At 34.9% G+C, this 20829-nt stretch overlaps 1 protein-coding gene across 1 annotated transcript in view; it reads right to left on the reverse strand.

Moving 5' to 3' along the window:
- MACROD2 (mono-ADP ribosylhydrolase 2) overlaps positions 1 to 20829 on the reverse strand; it is a 2162759-nt gene that overhangs the window by 2067964 nt on the left and 73966 nt on the right. Inside the window, exon 3 of the mRNA XM_053671340.1 lies at positions 20565 to 20672. Coding sequence (XP_053527315.1) covers positions 20565 to 20672 — 108 coding nt within the window. The remainder of the gene's footprint in view (positions 1 to 20564; positions 20673 to 20829) is intronic.

Raw genomic sequence — 20829 nt, forward strand, 5'->3', positions numbered from 1 at the left:
AGCTAGAGAAAATGGTGCTTTTAAAGGGCTACTATGATCATAACTATGTAGGGTCAAACCCATCTTGATAATGTTCTTCTTAATTAGGAAATGTTCTTCTTAATCTTGTTTTCTGAGGAAATTCCATATGGTTTTCCACAGTGACTGCACCATATGATCTCATCTATATGTGGAACCTAATCAACAAAACAAACAAGAAAGCAAAATACAACCAGAGACATTGAAATAAAGAACAAACATACAGTAACCAGAGAGGAGCAGGAAGAGGGATAATGGGGGATAACAGAGGAAGGGCCATCAAGGAACATGTATAATGGACACATGAACAAAGCAAAAAGGGGTAGGTAGGTTCAAGGGTGGGAGGCAGGTGGGGCAGGGGGGCATGGTGGGGTAAAAATGGAGACAACTGTACTTGAACAACAATAATAAAAACTTAAAGTCAATTGTGCCATTTACCATAACCTAATCATGGGAGTAAAATCTATTGAATCTATAGTCCCAAAGAATACTTGGGGCATGTATCCTTGGGAGGAAGTACAGAAATTTTAAGTAACATCATAGAATTCTGCATACCACAATTATATAGGAGATTATAAAATGAAAAACACATTTTAAGATACTAAATATAAATGAAAAAATGACATGGGAAAATAGGCATATATAAGGAAAAAATAATTATTTCAAAAATAATTTGACAAGAAAAATTAAGAGCCATAAAAATGTTAACTCTGTGGCCTAGCCATACCATTCCTGGAAATGAACCCTCTCTCCCCTAAAAGAAAATTCATAAGAAAGAAGAAGCTATTATATGAATATGTCAACCTCCTCTGGGTTTTGCTACCACCATATATATAACTCTAGAACAGCAATTTCTACATGAGGTTTACCTACCTGTTTCTACCACTACACTTTGAGCATCAAATCCTAAAACTGTATTTTAGTCCTCCTTCTGTTCCCAGACCTAGAATGATATCTGCACTGTGCAAATACTTGTTAAATATCTACTATGTGACCATCACTGAGTGAGGCACCAGGACACAGAACTGTATAATCCATGCTGTGATGTACCTCATTTCTCCCAATTGTTGTAAAAAGAAAAAAGCTATATAACACCAAAAGTTCTACAGTCACTGTATGCATAAAATACTAGGAGCATAAAAGTCAACAGAAATCGGGGCACTGCTCAACTAGGCTCGGAAAGCTCAGTGACAATTCACTGTAAAGACAAAAGCATATAAGGAAATAGGGAATTATGGGGAAAAGGAAGGAGAGAATATACTAGGAAGCCATTTAAAATTATAATTATGAACTGTATAAGCTACATGAAAATGTTTATATTAAGTGGATAACTGTATACCAAATTAGATAGGAGTTCTAATCATAAAAATGCAAAAAAGTGTATAAATATAAAAACAAATAGGAAAAATCAACACTTTTCTAGAAGTTGGAGTGATCAGTAATCTCCTTCCTCTTATTTTATGTATATTACTTTATTTATAATACAATTTGTGTTTCCAAAGAAATTTTAAATAAAAATTTAAAATAGTGCATTAAAAAATAAATCCACCAGTTGAGGTATTTTTGCTAACTGACAGAAAGTAGAAAATTTTCAATATCTGAGTCTATTTACCACCATTCTAACTAAAAGCCCTGGCTACAACAAAAAACCTAACAATTCTTTAATTCCACAAACACCTCCTGAGCACTAACAATGGGTCAGCCAATAGTACAAATGAATAGCACAGTCCCTGCCCTCAGAACATTCTTGATCTGACAAAACGCTATAGTGAAATTTCATTTGGTAGTTATATTTTAATAATTGCTGAGAAGACAAAATCCTCTAAATAATAATTCACTTCATGGGTGGAAGCGTCAGTCTGACAGAATGACTAAAATAGCTCAAGCTTTCCCACTACAGCAGGATAAAGGCCTGTCATTGCTGCTAAGCCTCACAAATCAGACCCATCTGATTCTTAAATTGCATCAGCTCTATCACAGTGAAAGGTGATCTATTCAGTGCCTATGCATATGGTTCAGTATGTCTATAGATCTAACAACATCTTGGCTCACTAACAGAATGTCCTGTTTATATCTGAAGGATAATGTTTGAATGTCCAAAATTCCAGTAAGTAAACTTACCGGATCTCAATTTTCATAAGGAAAAATCAGGATCACTACAACTTGTGTATTTATGTTTTATACTTTTTTGGTTTTGATCTTTAATTGCTCCTAATTCTTGTCATAAGTGGCCACATGTAGCAGGGAAGAAACATAAATCTCAGTTTCACTCAAACTTGTGGAACTGTTGGAAGAATTTAAAGCTATGTGAACTTCTAATGAACACATTGTATCTCCACTGAAATCACCCATGCCAGCTACCAAAATTGAGTTTTTAGATAAAAGGTGTCTCCTTTCACGCTTCTGGCTATTTGAAGAACCCCAGGTTAAACAAAAGGGAAAAAAAAGCCTCATCCCAAAAGACAAAATCTCTTAACTACATTCCTCATGAAACACAAACCCAACTTGAGGGATTTTTGTTACAGGATGCTAGTTATTTCACTAACTGGGTTCTTGGGGGGGGGGGGCGGTAACTAACTGTCATTTACATGGGACACTTTATAAAACTACTCAGAAGTAACAACCTATAGTTTATTAAATTAGAAACCTTACTATAGCACAATGAATCCATTTGGGTTTCCCCCTTGTATTTAATATTGTTCCTATTACCATTGGCATCACCATCACTATCACCATCATATTTAACATTTACTAAGTGGTTTATGATATACACCAGAAAGCAGAAACCATTTAAGCCACATACATACATGTTAGGTAATTTCCTCCTCAGAACTACTCTATAAGCACGTAGAGATCTAAAGAACTTGTCTAAGGTCACACAAACAATAAGATCCCTATTGTTCTAAGCTTAACCTCTTAACCACTGTATTAGTTTCCTAGAACTGCTATTTTTAAAATGCTACAAACTACATGGCTCAAAACAAAACATATTTATTCTCTCGGTTCTGGAGACCAGAAGTCCAAAGTCAGTTTTGCTGGGCAGAAACCAAGGACTTACCTCCCTCTGGAGAGTCTAGGGAAGAAGCTCCTTACCTCTACCAAATTCTGGGGCCGACCAGCAATCCTTCTCCATGGCCACATCACTCTAATCTACAAGGCCAGCATCTTCAAATCTTGCTCAGCTCTATCTTCATATCGCCCTCTCTGCTATGTGTAGTTAAAACTCAAGATTCTTAACCTAATTACATGTACCATCTAAGGTACTATTCATAAATTCCAAGAGCTAGGAGGTAAAATCTTCAGGGAGGGGTGTTTTTTTTAACCTACCACAGCCACCAAACTCTACTGCTTCCCCAATTGAATTATTTATGGATTCTTAGTATGATGGTGAATCAGAGATAGTCCAGAAAGATACCAAGGGAACACTACACACTGTCCTTTAAGACAAGTCAGCAATTCAAAAGAGATAAACCAGATTAAAACCAATAAAGTAAGAAAACAATACATATAAACTTATAATGGAGGTCACCAAAACCTATCCGATCAGGTCCACAACAGTATTTGAACCCCAATCTCCTTAAACCTTGCCCAGTGTTTCCTCCTTATACTTTGTCCAGTGCTGCCACAAACATAGAAACTTTGTGCAGCATTTCTGCAACAGACCAGACTTTCTCATGCTCCTCTAGAACAAAGAATGTCACCCTGGCTGGTGGGGCGCAGTGGATTGAGTGCCAGGCTGTGAACCAAAAGGGTCGCAGGTGCGATTCCCAGTCTAGAGCATATACCTGGGCTGCAGACCAGGTCCCCATTAGAGGGTGCGCGAGAGGCAACCACACACTGATGTTTCTCTCCCCCCTCTCTCTCCCTTCCCCACTCTAAAAATAAATGAGTAAATCTTTTTTACAAAAAGAATGTCTAACATCCCAATGACAGGCAGAGAATTAAGCACAAATTCTAACACAATATGAAATGTGCATCAGAAAGAAGGAAGGAAAGGAAGAAGTAGGAGAGAGAAATGTGGAGAACAAGGAGAGGAAGAGAAAGAATGGGACAGGCAAATATTAAAGCCTAGTTTGTTTTAAGAAAACAGAAGGAGATACAGCTCTTTCCAAGACAAATATGTAAAAGCCTTAAAGAGAACATTTTCCAAATGTCTTAAAAAGAATAACAGAGAGCAAGCACATGGACCTTTCTTGACATGCTCTAAGTCCTACATTTCCAGGAAATTATTTCCAAACAAGGGTGTGCAGACTACTGTATCGGAACCTCTGTATCAGATGCTTGTTAATTGGAGAGCACCTCCTACACCTACTGAACCTGAATCCTCAGGTGCTGCAGACTGGAAATCATCATTTAAAGCCAGCTTCTGAGTGATTCTGATGCCTACTAAAGTTTAACACAATCATTACTGTCCTAGGGAAAAAGAAAAAACTCGAACAATGTCCTGTACACACACACACACACACACACACACACACACACACACACACAGAGGCTTGATTCCCAAGGACTAGTACTGTAGTAAATGATCATTTTCCTTGAAAGGTAAAAATGAAAGTCCAGTTTCTGAAATGACAAGGTTGCAGGTCTGCAATGTGTTCCAAGGAAAAATGCCAAAGACTCAGACAGGTGATCTGGGAAAGGTGCCAAGTTGATTCAACACTGAGGCCCTCTAGATTATGAAGATATTACTTTAATCAGTTTGGTCATAAGAATGATAGCCACAATTTGCCTGACACCTCCAATCAATGACAGTATTGTGCCAGTTTGTGATTTCCTGTCTTCTCAATTATCTTTCACTGACTTAAATTCTTCCTGAAGGTGCTTCAGGGCTTAAGAATTCCCTAGTGTCCCTTCCTGGAGTTATATCATAGATCTTATTGATCTTGTGCTCCCTCATTCCTCAAATTCCTTCTCAGAAGTGATTTGTTACCAGCCTTCTTCAATCTTATAAAATGTAACAGTTCATGCCAGGTTGCAACTAATCTCTAACATTTCATCCCCATCACTGTCTCAGAGCTACATATGCCAAGAGAAGATGACATCTTAGGAGGAGGCTCCTGTCTTCAAGCTTTGGACAATCAATCATTCTATCATTTCTATTGTATTCTTTTGTTCTGTCATTTTTACAGGACACATTTGTTTTTCAAGGATCAATATTCAATTTCACTTTCCATGCACTATAACTTGAGTCTTTAAAAAGTAAAGAAAATGTATTTCTGGTTTTGAACTTATTTTAAAACCATAGCTACATCCTAAGCTAAGCTCAACTTTGAGGCTCATCCTTGAGAATTCTAAATGGAGTCAGAGTGAACTATGAAAGGTAAGCTACTTTTTTTGCTCACTGTTAAAGAATACTGCTTTAATAGATATTTTTAAGTAAAATAATGAGTTGTAAATCAGTCTAATTAGAGAATTTGTAGGTACTCAGAAGATGTGAAGTTGTGAGCTTTAAGAAATAATTTCTTTTGCTCATTATTTCCTGATACGGATACTATAAAACATGTTTAAGACCAGTAATTTTTATATTCAAAGATAGAATTATATTCACAAGATTATTTAACATATTTTAGTAGTTATTTCAGTGATGGATTAAAATTAACCATTTGTCTATTTAATTTAGAAATTTTCTTATGGAAACAAATAAACTTTAGCTCATTGTCACGATATACCCTCAAATACTAGTACCATTTACACATTTTAGGAAAGACCTGAATAACACAAGTGGAATTGTAAAAGAAATTTGTTTTATGCATTTACAATAATTTATTTCTAAATGTTGTCACAAAGCTTAAACAGTCTCCTCAACCTCATGGAATTGGACATGTTTTTGAATTAATTTCCACCTGGAAACCCAAGGGATAAAAGTTATACCTGTGTGATAAATTAAATTGCCAAATGAAATAGATTAGCAATCAGTGAAATTGCCTGATAAGCTGTCAGACCCATTTTGGATTGGGATTCATCCTCTTTCTCCACCTGTTCATTAACCTCCAAGTTCATAGCAACTCCAGGGACTGATTGCACATTAACAAGCTGTTTATATGTGAAGCAGTACCTAACCTATTCAACATTCCTATACATACACATCCATTTCAACATAATTCTCTGACATTTATTCTGTTCACAATCCCAGTGTAGAAAAATATATCTCTACTCTGAAGTTTCGTTTTGGACACAATAGAGATGTGATGTGTCATAAAATTAAAACAAAGCAAATCAGTTTGCAACTCAAGGTCAAAAGAAGATGAGGAAGTTTCATGTCGTAAGTGCATTTCTTCAAACAATTACAAAGGGGAAGGGTCTAGTCAAGGAACATGTATAAAGGACACATAGACATGGACAATAGGGTAGAGACTAACTGTGGGACCAGGGATAGGCAGGGCAGGAGAGGGCAACAGGAGAAAAATGAGACAACTGTAATAGAACAATTTAAAAAAAGAAAGAGGAAAGAAAGTCAACATAATAAAACATTTTAGAATCAAAAAAGGAAACTTAACTCTAAAAAAAAGAACAATAAAAAAGTTACAAAAATGAAAAGAGTAGTGGACAAGGTGCTAATATGTCAAAATAAAATTTATTTCTGTCTCCATTCTAAAGGAAACATTAGCTGCTTCTATAACTAGAAAGCAAAACCAGGTAAGAATGTTGAAAATAATTCTCAATATTTCTTTCTTATCACAATGGTCAAAATCTTCCTTTATATAATACCAAGCTTAATAAACCACTGGTCATTCAAAAAGCACCAAATCTGAGCTATAAATAAGAAAATTGTTCTTACTCAAGTATCAAGCATTGACTCTTTCCTTTTTAAGTATATAGAATTTACTTTATAAAGGACTATTCCATAACACAAAGGTAATAAAAATCAGTTCTCTAAAACTGCTGAAGTTGAACAGATTTATATTTCATGAAAATGCAAAGATAACTACTTTCTATTGATAAGTTAATTTTCTTCACTATCATATATGGAGCCTAATTCTTATATGAATTAATTATTAGAATTCAGAGATCAATGTCATTTTCCCCTTTTCATACACACACAAGCCAAATTTTAAAATTTAAAATTTAAATACTTTTAAATTTTTTCATGCTGTTGTAATTTCACTTCCAAAGAATTTATTTCAAGGGAATAACTAAATATTTTTTGCCAAGATATATCTGCTAGAATGTTTGTTTTAGCCTGTTTATAACAATAAAAAAAACCTGAACAATCAAAATTTCCAACAGTGAGGAGATAGTTAAATTAATTAACATTCATGTGTATGACTAAACATTGTGCAGCTATTAAAAATGACATATAGCTCTGGCTGGTGTGGTTCAGTGTTGAGTGCCAGCCTACAAACCAAAGGGGTCATCAGTTTGATTACTAGTCAGGGCATATGCCTGGGTTGCAGGCCAGGTTGGGTCCCCAGGAGGGGATGCGCAAGAGGCAACTGCATATCAATGTTTCTCTCCCTCTTTCTCCCTCCTTCCCTCTGTCTAAAATAAATAAATAAATAAAATCTTTTTTTAAGTGGCATATAAAAATGACCATAGTATTTAAGAACAAAAAATTAAGCAGTATTTTATAAAAATCTAAATGTATCTATGAAATAAAAAGAACCTGAAACATAAACGCTGAACTTACACAAACAATGATGTGTATTGTTTGGGAATATTATGGATAATGTTTTGTTCTTGGTACTTTACATTTTCCTTTTTTAAATATTAAAGTATATTCCTTTTGTAAGAAGACCCTTCAGAAATATTTTCAAATATTTTTAAAATTCAGCTCACCAGTATGTGTGACAAACAAAATATAAATTTCCTGAAATACACTGAAGAATTCTCAGAGAAAAAAGTCTCTGAAAATATAAAACAAATGTCATAGGAGCTGACTTTCCCCCATTCATTTTTTTTTAATTTTGGTCTTTCAAAGTCAATTGAGGACTATGGTACTATTCAACTCTAAGAGGTATTCCCTAAAAGTAGTGACAGCAGGAGTCCAAGCTAGAAAATGAAAAACTCAGCAGAAATTTCTTGACAGCTATCCATACCCCTTGGCAATTATTTTTGCTTGAGAATTATCTTCTAATTCCCAGGAGCATTTAATGTTCAATTTGGTTTCATAGATTCCTTTAGAAAAATGTATAGGTCAGAAACAAGTGAAGGTCAAAGAGCAGAAATATTTTGAAAAAATATTTTTGGGTGCTAAGCTAAATAACAAATATAAATGATGATTAAACATATCATCAAGCCTCATTTTCATTCATCCTTGCACTCCACCCTCACAGTAATCCTGCTTTCTCTGTATCCTTACACTAAAGGGAAGACACCAAGATCCCCCACAGCAGGAAGTTCACATTTCAAGTTAAAGTAGTGTTAAGAATTCAGCTCAAAAATTATATATAGGTCTTCCCTATCCTACTAACCCACACCTGTCTACTCAAACATATCCCACAGGTTGGCCAAATGACATAAAGCTTTCAGCAGGTTCTAGCATGAAAGAGGGAGGAAAGTGAAGGGAAAGTTGATGTACAGTAGTTTTCCCCCCTTTACTGGTTTAGCTTGAATGGGTGCTGGGCTGAATCTGCAGAGCGGGAAGTAGGAGATGATTTTTTAACATTATTGGCTCTATGCTAAGTACTACCACTCCCAGAAACTTCAACAGTATCACCCCGTAAGTAACTTGTAGCTAGCTACTAACTGTTTAATACCTGGCTATTCCAAATTAAGAGGTCTGAAATTTCACTAAGTTCAGTAAGAGACTGTTATTTGAACAGTCTCTTAGGTGGCAACGAGTTCTTCAGAAAGAATAAAAAGAACTGATTAAAAGGTGGAAAAACGATTTCAATGAGAAAAAACAACTAAAAAGATCATGAACTTAAGTTGTCTGTCTATATTAAGAAAAAATTCCAAAAGCTCAAAGAAATAATAGAAATAAATGAACAAGTACTAATTTGTCTGCTTGCTTAAAAACAGACAAATAATTGTTCAATTGTGGTAAATCCTTTAATTTTTTATTTCAACTTTTGTCATAGAATGAACTCTCCAGTCATGCTTTGTAGTTGAAATATCAGGATTTCTTACAATCAGTAAAATTTTAAAAGATATTTACAACAAAAGTCTCAATCTGTCAATTCAAAACTATAGAATTATAAATTTACATATATTTAGATAACTGTTTAAGTACAATCACCCACTGGATTGTAAATTCAAAAGCTTAGATGGTATCTGTTTTTCTCACATTTTATCTCTCATACTTAGCATACTACTTGTCATGTAATGGATACATAAAATATCAGATAAAATTTAGAATTATTTTCTAAAATAATTTGTTTATGATTTGGTGATGAACAAATGAATGAATTACAAAACACTTCACTACAGGCATTCCCATTAAAATCAGGAACGAGCAAGAATATCTTACCACAACTAATTTAACACTATAATCATGTGGTAGCCAATGCAGTAAAAAGGACAGAAAAATAGTGTGTATAACAATGCATGTGCCTAGAAAATCCAAGGGGATCAACTGGCAAGCTAAAATTAATATCAGCAAAGTAGACAATTATTAAATTAATAGCTTTTCGATATTACCAAAAATAATCTGATAAAATGAAAAAATAGAGACCATTCATAATGGCAACAAAATTATAAACTTGCTAGGATGTGGGGGCAACTCTGCCCACAAAGTCCCCCCATTTGCCACAGATGAAAGTAACACTACCAAGACATGATCTGCTTTGGGGAGGAAAGGTGGCTGATCCCTCAAAGAAGAAGGGCCAAGAGCCCCTTCCTCAAGGGACTTTCATTGGGTTCATTCACACAAAAATAAAGGTAAGGATCAAACGAACAGATAGCATTCAAAGAACTATGAGGGCTTATTCTCAGCCAGGGTCAGATAGCTAAAAAGCCATAAAACTTTGAGGAATCAACATCTTGCTTGGACCCTTATCATTTAAATAAGAGCATTATGAACAAAGCAGGTTTCACAGGATTTTTACATATTCTTTCTTATGCCTGATTTACCTCAAATACCTGCCCTTTTCAGCACAAGGCTGCACCGCCTTCCCCATCATGAGTTTTTAGGCTTAAGTGGATTAGAGCCAGGAAGTGCTTCTCCCAGATGGAAATGGGGACTCAGGCTATGTCAGAATAGCTGGGGGGAAAGGGTCTATTGCTCCCTCTTTGTTGCAGCCCCCCGAGTCCTTCCATGATGGCCTCCCAAGTGATCATGTCTGGCTTAGGTTGCCCCTCACTGTGTGAGGAGTCTTACCCATCATGGACATCAACCATGCTTTGGGGGCAGGGTGGGGAAGCAGAGGCAGCATTTGCTACCAGAGACAAGCTTTGTCTCTTTTTGGCTTGCATTCCAGAGGTCACTCACTCATCCTTAGCCATTGGAGGCAATTACAATTCCTGAAACCAGGCAGAGCAGTTACCAACACTAGAATAAAACAACTATTTAAGTACATATGCAAAAAACTATAAAACTTCACTGAGGGATGTTGAGGAAAGGGATTGAAATAAATCTAATAAGCAGCACATTTATAGATAGAAAAACTCAATATGTTAAAGATGTCGTAACTCCCTGAATAACCTAAATTTCTAAGTGAAATCCCATTGATATTTCTGGAATTTTGTTGTTCTGGTGGTTATTTGTTATTTCTTCTGATTTTAAACTTGACAAAATTCTAAATTTTATCTGATAGAATAAAAGGACAAGATTATCCAAAAACATACTTTAAATGACAGACAAATGGCAGAGGTTGGGGAGCAGCCACACTATCCCAAATTATAATGCATGAATGAAAGCCACAATAATTTAAAATATGATTCACTACTTCAGACCTTTCAGTAGCATAAATTCTATATGAAGTTTAACACAAATTAACCATCAAAAAGTGGGGCAAAATATGTAAGACTATTTACCTAACTTTAGAGTGGCAAAGACCATTCTAAATTCAATACCAAAGAAAGAAGCCAATAAGAACACATGAAGAATATGATGATATACCATCAACATATTTGAAAAGTAAATGTCAAATTAGAAGAAATATCACCAATGTATGTGGCAAAGGTTGCTGTTATCAATATATAAATAAGTTCTCCCCAATTTAAAAAGACAAATGTTTAATAGAAAACCTGATTAGGAATATAAACATAAAACTTTAAAAAAAACACACAAATGCCCATTAAATATAAAAAAAGCATTCAATATCATGGATAATAAAAGATAGATAGCATTAATCACTATTAAACTAGTAGGTTTGATTGTATAATGATGTAACCTAGTATTTAAAAGAATTTGCACCTATATATCACCCTTGACAAAATACATTATAACACCATAAGGAGCAATGGATAGCAAAATCATTTCTTAAAAATATTATACCCTTTAATCTAGTAATTCCTTCTAAGTAATATATTTTGGAAAAATAATCAGAGATGTTCATTAAAATTTCAGTATCAGGACATTCATTACAGTTTTATTTATAAAAATGTAAAAAAAGAAATAATAATAATATAAAATAATGTTCTTAACATTTAAGGACATAGAAAATAATATTTATATAAGTAGGGGGAAAACAGGTTACAATATAAATATAGCACATATAGTATTATTGCACATATAGTATTGTCTACATATACATTTTAAAGACTAAGATATAAAACAAGTTTTAATACTGGTTACTTCTGGATAAAAATTTGACACATCTTATTGATTTATACCTTTCTGTATTTGTCAACTTTCTCAATGAACATGCATTAATATTATATAGTGAAAAATAAATGTTACAGATTTTTAAATTACCAATACTGTAAGATATTAAATGAGTCTTTTTGATAAAGAATATCTATGATGTAAAAGCAAACTATTGACATAACCCTATTTTGAATGTGCCTTTAAGGCTAAATTATAGGCATGCTCAATGGGAAAAACTAAAAGCATTTTCTGTAAGATCAGGAACAACACAGGAATGTCTATATTTAACACTCTTATTCAACATAGTTTTGGAAGTCCTAGCCATAGCAATCAGACAAGAAAAAGAAATAAGAGACATTCAAATTGTAAAAGGAAAAGCAAACTGTCATTAGTTGTAGAAGACATGATACTACTATATACAGAGAACCCTAAAGATTCCAAGAAAATAACACTAGATTTGACCTAAAAATTTTAGTAAAGGAGCAGGATACAAAATAAATATTCACAAATCAGTTGTATTTTATATACCAATAATGACCTATCAGAAAGAGAAACCAAGAAAACAATCCCATTTACAATTGTATCAATAAAATAATAAAATACCTAGGAATAAATTTAACCAAGAAAGTAAGAGACCTGTGCTTGGAAAATTATAAGACATTAAGGCAGAAAATGAAAAAGATACAAATAAATGGAAGCTTATAAAGTGCTCATGGTTAGGAAGAATTAACATCATTAAAATGTCCATACTACCCAAATCAATTTAAAGATTCAAAGCAATTATTATCAAAATACGAAGAGCATTTATCACAAAACCAGAACAAATATTCCAAAAATGCATATGGAACCATAAAACATACCAAATAGCCACAGCACTTTGGGGGGGGGGTAATTTAAAGGTATCATAGTATCAAACCATACTACAAGACCACAGTAATCAAAGTAGCATTATATTATCATTAAAACAGACACATACATCAGTGGAAGAGAATAGGAAGGTGAGAACTAAACCCTATATGGTCAATTAATATATGACAAAGGAGGCAAAAACATAAAACGGAGTAAAGATAGTCTAATCAATAAATGGTGTTACAAAAATTGAACAGATAGATACAAAAAATGAAACTAGACCACCTTCATATACTAGATATAAGAATAAACTCAAAATGATTAAAGACTTAAATGTAAGACTCAAAACCACAAAACTTCTAGAAGACAACATAAGCAGTATCCCCTGACACTTTTCTCAGCAATATTTTTTGTGCTGTATCTCCTTGAGCAAGAGAAAAACAAAAAATAAACAAAAGAAACTACATCAAACTAAAAAGTTTTACACAGCAAATGAAACTATCAACATAACCATCAACAAAGACAACTTACTGAATTAGAGAACATACAACTCTACAACTCAAAACAAACAATCCACTTTAAAAAATGAGCAGAGAATCTGAATAGACGCTTCTCCAAAGAGGACATGCAGATGGCCAATAGACATGTGAAAAGATGCTCAACAATACTAATCATCAGAGAAATGTACATTAAAACCACAATGAAATATTACTTCACACCAGTTGGCAAGGATGTGGAGAAAAGGGAATCCTCATGCATTGTTGGTGGGAATGCAGATTGGTACAGCCACTATGGAACACAGTATGGAGCTCCCTCAAATAAATAAAGACAGAACTGCATCATGACCCAGTGATTCTACTTCTGGGTATATAGCTAAAGAAAGCCAAAATACTACTTTTGAGGACTTCTGCCAAGATGGAGGCATAGGTGGAAGCACTGCACCTTCTTGCACAACCAAGTTTAAAAATAACAAAGTTTTAGCAACAAAAACACAGCCAAACCACACAAAATTGAACTACACAGAAGTCTGACAATAATGAACCCTTCAGCCAAACCGGTAAGAGGGGCAGAGCAGCAGCAGAACAGGGTCCAGCAGGAAAGATCCACCGGACTGACCCAGAAGCACGACCCAGGTGCACCAGCAGCCACGGGCGAATCCCAGGTGTGGAGAAATGGGCAGACCCACTGAGGGTGCAAGGTGTTGGACCCACTGAGGGCGCAAGGCATTGGACCCACTGAGGGCGGATCACAGTCACACATTCGCGAGCAGATAAACCAGTGAAGAAGCTAGCAGTAAATTGGACCACACAGGCCCCAGTGGCAGGAAGCAGCAGAGGGAACCACCATTGTCCCTCTCTGACCCCACCCCCACATACAGCATCACAACCCAGTGACCTGGGTGTCCCTGCCCTGGTGAACAACTAAGGCTCCGCTCTTCATAAGTAACAGGCATGAACAGATCAAAATATGGCTCAAGAACAACTCAGAGCCCCAGAGCCAATAAATCTAAGCAACCAAGAAATAGCCAAACTTTCAGTGCACAGTTCAAAACACTGGTGATCAGGATGCTCACAGAACTGGTTGATTTTAGTCACAAATTAGAGGAACATATGAAGGCTAAACTAATTGAAATGAATGGTAATGCACAGGAAACCAATATTAATGGAAAGGAAACTGGGGCTCAAATCAAAGGAGTGGACCAGAAGGAGGAAAAAAGTGACCAGACAGAAAAGGATGAAGAAACAAGAATTCAAAAAAAAATGAGGAGAGACTTAGGAACCTCCAGGACATCTTTAAATGCTCCAACATCCAAATTATAGGAGTACCAGAGGGGAAAAGGAACAGCCACCAGTGGAAATCTTATTTGAACAAATAATAAAGGAGAACTTCCCCAATCTGGCAAAGGAAATAGACTTCCAGGAAATCCAGGAAGCTCAGAGAGTACCAAAGAAAGTGGACCCAAGAAGGAACACACCAAGGCACATCGTAATTACATTAGGCAAGATTAAAATGAAGGAGAGAATCCTAGAAGCAGCAAGAGATAAGGGGACAGTCACCTACAAAGGAGTTCCCATCAGACTGTCAACGGATTTCTCAAAAATGACCTTACAGGCAAGAAGGGGCTGGAAAGAAGTATTCCAAGTCATGAAAACCAAAGACCTACATCCAAGATTGATCTATCCAGCAAAGCTTTCATTTAGAATGGAAGGGCAGATCAAGTGCTTGTCAGAGAAGATCAAATTTAAGGAGTTCATCATCACCAAGCCCTTATTATATGAAATGTTATAGGGACTTATCTAAGAAAAAGAAGATAAGAAAGATGAATAGTGAAAGGACAGCAAACTCACAGTTATTAACAACCACACCTAAAACAAAAAGCAAACTAAGAGGACAGCTATGCTAGATCAGGAGCAGAACCATAGAAATGAAGATCACATGGAGGGTTAGCAACAGGGGACTGGGAGAAGGAGAAGGGGGGAGAAGGTACAGAGAATAAGTAGCATAGATAGGGGGGAGGGCAAGAATAGTAGGGGAAATATAGAATCTAAAGAACTTGAGACACGTCATAAACTAAAGGGGGAATGGTGGTGGAGGGGGTGTGCAAGGTGGAGGGGAATGAAGGGGGAAATAGAACAACTGTAATGGCATAATTAATAAAATATATTTTAAAAAATTAAAAAATTAAAAAACAACAACAACAACAAAAAGAAAGCCAAAATACTAACCTGAAAGGAGATATGCACCACTATGTTCACTGCAACATTATTTAAAATAGCCAAGATATAGAAGCAAAACAAGTGCTCATTAATAGACAAGTGGATAAAAAAGCAGTGGTACATATATACAATGGAATATTGCTTGGCCATAAAAAAACCATAATGAAATCTTACCATTTGCAAGAGCATGGAGGGACCTAGAGGGTAAACAAGTCAGAGACAGAAAGACAAATACCATAAAAGTACAGCATGGGGAATACAGTCAATAACATTGTAATAACTATGTATGGTGCCAGGTAGATACTGAAAATATTGATGGGACCACTTTATAAAGTACATGATCATCTAACCACAATGCTGTACAACTTTAAAGTAATACAAAATAATATTGAATGCCAACTGTAATAAAAATAAGATTAAAAATCCTATACTACAGGATTATTTTTATATCTGTGTTCAGCAAAATAATAGGCTTTGTGGGATATCTCACATACAGGAAGAAACCTCATTTGGCTTTTTCCTGACATTCCTTTTTTTTTTTTCACAAATGTAGGTTTGAGAGTATCAGTTCTAAAACTGTTTTCTCTGTTTCTGGTCTTTCTAAAAGAAGAACTGCGACAGTGGTAGTAGTAGTAGCAGTACTTTTATAGTATGATAGTTTGTTTGTTTCTAAGTGCTGCTGTCTGTGGGAGGAAAATGTTTTACATTTATATTTTTATAATCCCAATAAAAACCTCCACACAATAAACCCCACATTCTCATTTTTCACTTTAGTATTTCTTCACTTACACAAGCCTTAAAATGGATCGTTCAATATAAAATGCTATAAAATTTGATTTGTTATGTGTATCTTATATACATTACAACTTGACCTATGATTATCCCCAAAGTAAATGTACCTGTCCTTGGCATGGTGGGTTGGGTACAGAAATAAGTGAAATAAACAAATCAGCTATCCCCAATTTCCACTTTGAAATTCTTTTTATGACAAATGAATTAATTGTTAGCCAAAGCCAGCCCATTAGGGTAGGAAAGTTAACTGCTTTTTCATTACATAGCCCATAATTCACAAATTATATCTCCTAAAAAATATTTTTCTGTGATTATGGTACAAGGGAAACTGTCTCTAAGAATATTATACTGAACTATAAATTAGATGGATGTATTCTCCCTAAGCTCTAGCAAAGAACAAAATTCTCTGATTGATAGGCTTAGTACAAAATCATATAAAGGCCTAGTCACACTAAACAGATCATCCTACATGCCACTACTACACACAAAAACCTGTATATGAATCTTCATAGTAACTCTATTAGTTACAGCAAAATATTGAAGAGAACCAAAACATCCTTCAGTGGGTGAATGCCTGAACAAACTTTGATATACACATGTAATAGACTCCTACTCAGAATAAATAGGAATGAACTACTGATACATGTAACAATCATAATGGACCTCAAAGGCTTTATGTTTAGTAAAATTTTATGACATCACATTTGAGGGAGGCTTACACAGCTGAAGGTGAAGGGTAGAAAGAACTCTCTGTACTATTTTTGCAATTTCCTATAATTATTTCATCATAAAATTTTAAACAAACAAACAAAAATAACTGGTATGAGAACCTGAATTTGAACTTGGACCTGCCTGGCTCTAAAACTTGTGCTACTACCCTGTGTACCCTATTGTCTACAATATCTGTTTTATTAAAATATACTAAATATGCATTATTCGCTACAGAGAAGAATGTAATATATAGAAGGCTCATCCTGGATTACATTTAAAGAAATCTAAGGAAATTGAAAACATATTATATTAGGAAAATAATTAAAATATTGAGTTATTTCATTCATGGTGAATAAGATCAGGCATTCCAATGTACTAACATGGACATAGAAAGAGAACTTTAGAAGTCTGATAGAAGTGATGACTGGGCTTGCTTCGGTACCTTGACTATAGGCACTACCTCTCTTCCCTTCTCACCAGAGGCAGCCCTGGAGTTTCCTGCCATATTGCCTTGTTCACCTGAAAGGTTAACAGCTGTTCCTCTCCTTACACACCAGGCAACCAAACTGCACAGCAGAGAGCTGTAAGTAGTCATTACATTGTATATTTGGCATCTCTTTTCCATCTACCCAGGAACTTCCTGATGAGGTCGTCCTTGTGAGATACGGAACAAGGCCAAATTATAATTGTCACAGCCAGAGAGGTGAGCTAAGGATGCCTGCCAGATGGTTTTTGGGAGTGACAGTTGCTTCTTGCCTTCATATTGTTTCATTAAACTCTTATACACAATGTGGCAGCTATGAAAAAATTGTACATACAGGCAAGGACAAAGAATCAAAATAATGATGGAATGTTTTCATGTTTGTGATGATTTCCTGCTTCACATCATTTTATTTCAACAAAAAAACAAACAGTAAAAATTATTTTTTCATTTTCATTTATAGATCAAATATAAATCATTTTAACAATCAGAACCAAACTGGCTCATTGTATCAAGTCCCCAATGCTGAATGTGCTATTGGTCAGAGGTGCTACAAATTCAATTGCATGTGATTCATTTTAATAAATATACAGTATCAAGTGTTTATTAAGAACGAAAGGGCAGGACATCACTGTAGGAGCTAACATAAAAAATGAAAAACTGTAACCTCATGAGGGAGATAAATTGTAGGGGTTATCATTCAAAATGAAAGTCTGTAGCCTCATGATAGAGATAAATGGATATACATTCAACAAACTTCAAGAAAAACTGTAATTACTGCTATTATTTAGTGTACTAACATAGTAACTCAGTATTACACTAATAATAAGAAACAGACAACTCATGAAAGTGGTCTTTAGGTATCTAAGAAGAAAATACATGTCATCAGTTGTGCTCCACAGGAAAAAACTAGAATCAACAACTAAAAATTACAAAAATACACAAAAAGTTTGTTTTATACATACACACACACATGAGCTTTTAAAGATCTTAAGAATATCATGCTAAGTGAAATATGTCAGAGAGAAAATGAAGATGGACAGAGACTTGACTTGGGATGGTGAACACACAGTATATTTTACAGCTGATGTGTTGTAGAATTGTGCACCTGAAACCTGTGTAATTTTGTTAACCAGTGTCACCCCAATAAATTCAGTACAAAGGAAAAAAATAAAGAAGTCAGACAAAAAGGTCAAAAACCATATGATTTCACTCATGTGGGATATAAAAGTGAAAGCAATAAATGAACAAACAAGAAAAACAAACAGAAACTCATAGACATAGACAACAGCATGGTGGTTACCAGAGGGAAGAAGGAGGGTAGTAAAGGGCAAAAGATGTCAAATATATTGTAACAGAAAATTTTAACTTTGGGTAGTAAACACACAGTGCAATATACAGATGATGTATCATAGAAATGTATACTTGAAACCCATAGAATTTTGTTAACCAATGTCACTCCAATAAATTTTTTAAAAATAAAAATCATTTTATATTAGAGCTCAAATATATGGCATAATAGATCACTGACAACTTATTAACTGCAGTGATATCTGATTAAATCTCTGTACTTGAGAGGAGTTCATGAACTTTCCAAGAGCCTGTCTCCTCCAGAGGCCCCAGAGACCAGAGGAAAGCATCCTGCTCCCCATGCAACAAATGAAGAGTCTGCAGAGACTAGATATGAGAGACTTATACTCTGTGAAGGAATCTGAAGATGGAATTCTATCCAAAAGGAGTGATTCATATTGGGTGGATATTAAATCACTGGGAGATCCTCTCAAACACTTTTATATTTTAGAGAGGTAATAGAGGAGAAAGGAAATACAGAGGTATCACAAAACCAGAAAGCAAAAAAACTGAGCTCTGATTATGGCAAAGCAGATACAGTACAAAGCAACTGAGAGTCCATTCTGAGGGAAGAAAAGCTGACTAGGCTTTCAAACTTCCTGCAAATTTGCCAGAACTATGCTATAATACTCCACCATTAATAATATTACAGTTCTTCATGAGACCCTTCTCTTTAACTACCAAGGATGTTCTTACTACTCTGTGTGAATTTAATCATCACCAGGGAGAAACAAGACAAACTTGGACTTTACCTGAATCCTGTACCTGTGGAAAACAGGAACATTCAAGAAATCAGTCCCTTCCACTCATCCCCACAGGGCTTAGATAAAACTCATGGACAACCAACTGCTTGTAACCTATGACAAAGCCAAGGTCCAGATCCTACCAATTTCCATTCTTTGACTCATAAATGAATAGCTGAACTATTTGTCCCCATCGACTGCTCTGGTTGGTCAATGTCTAGACTTGATCAAATTTTAGTCAGGTTTCTTCCAAGCTATTGAACTTTGGCCCACCTTTGAGAATGGAAGGTAAAGAACTGCTCCTTAATGACCTCTCTCAAGAATCAGTGGACCTCAGGAGAAAACATTCCCTGATCAACTGTCTGATCATACCACCAAATCATCCCACTGCTCCACATCCAATTCTTTTTTGCCTACTTACTCTTCTCTAGGGAAAAAAAAAAACATTTTGTTTGACCTTTGAGGTGCTTATAAATCTCATGATTGAAGTGGTTCTTCCTATTGCAATATTCTTCCCTCTCTTATTGCGACAGTCCTCTTCCTCTTAGAAAAATAACCTTTTTAAATAAAACAAACATTTACTTTTATAGAATCACAACTATGACATATTTTTTATATCTAGCTACATAGTAAAATACATAGGACATCCAGAGCACCACAAATAACAGTTATTATTCCATATTCAACCATGATATTATTTACATATTTAATTATTCAAATAATAAAAGTAAAGCATTTCATCACTAATGTGAAAAGTTGAAACCAAAAAAACTGAGGTTTGAAAATCATAAATAAAATTTCTTTATATTTTACTTTTGTCTGGTGTAATTCAATCATCTCTTTATAAGCTATTCTAAAGAAAAAAGCTCGATAAACTTGTTTTTATGTTCACCAATTGTTAAGCATAAAACCAACACTAATAGAGCTGCTAAATTTCTTTCTAAAGAACTTTCTGTAACAATCTATTGCTTTTCAATTGGTCCAACTGGTCTCAACTTGGCATGGATACTATGTAAAGTTAGCACATTAACTGTGGCACATACACAAAAATAAATCCTCAGTGCTTTTAATCAACAAGGGAAATACATTAAGATATTTCTATACCAGGAACTATACCTTTTTCTAAAATACTTATATTCCTGTTTATATAAAAATTATTAAACAATAAATACTTGTAAAACAAATACATCACAAACAAATCAACTACTCACCCGCATTGACTATAGCATCTACCTCTAGCAATGTGATGTCACCTCTATAGAGGGAAACTTTTTCACTCAAATTTTTCTTCACCTGTGATGTTTCCTGAGTATTTTCTTCTGTAATAAAGAAGCAACATATATTAATAATATTCTTAATTAATTTAATAAAGATAATTTTGATATAAACACCTATATGAGTCACACTCTAATACATCAAATAGAAATACGTCAGTGTCAGAGGTGTGGCTTATTCTCCACATATTGTGTACTCCTA

Source organism: Artibeus jamaicensis, unplaced genomic scaffold (assembly GCF_021234435.1).
Source record: "Artibeus jamaicensis isolate MK-2021 breed Jamaican fruit bat unplaced genomic scaffold, CSHL_Jam_final contig_685, whole genome shotgun sequence".
In the NCBI taxonomy this organism is placed as follows: Eukaryota; Metazoa; Chordata; class Mammalia; order Chiroptera; family Phyllostomidae; genus Artibeus; species Artibeus jamaicensis.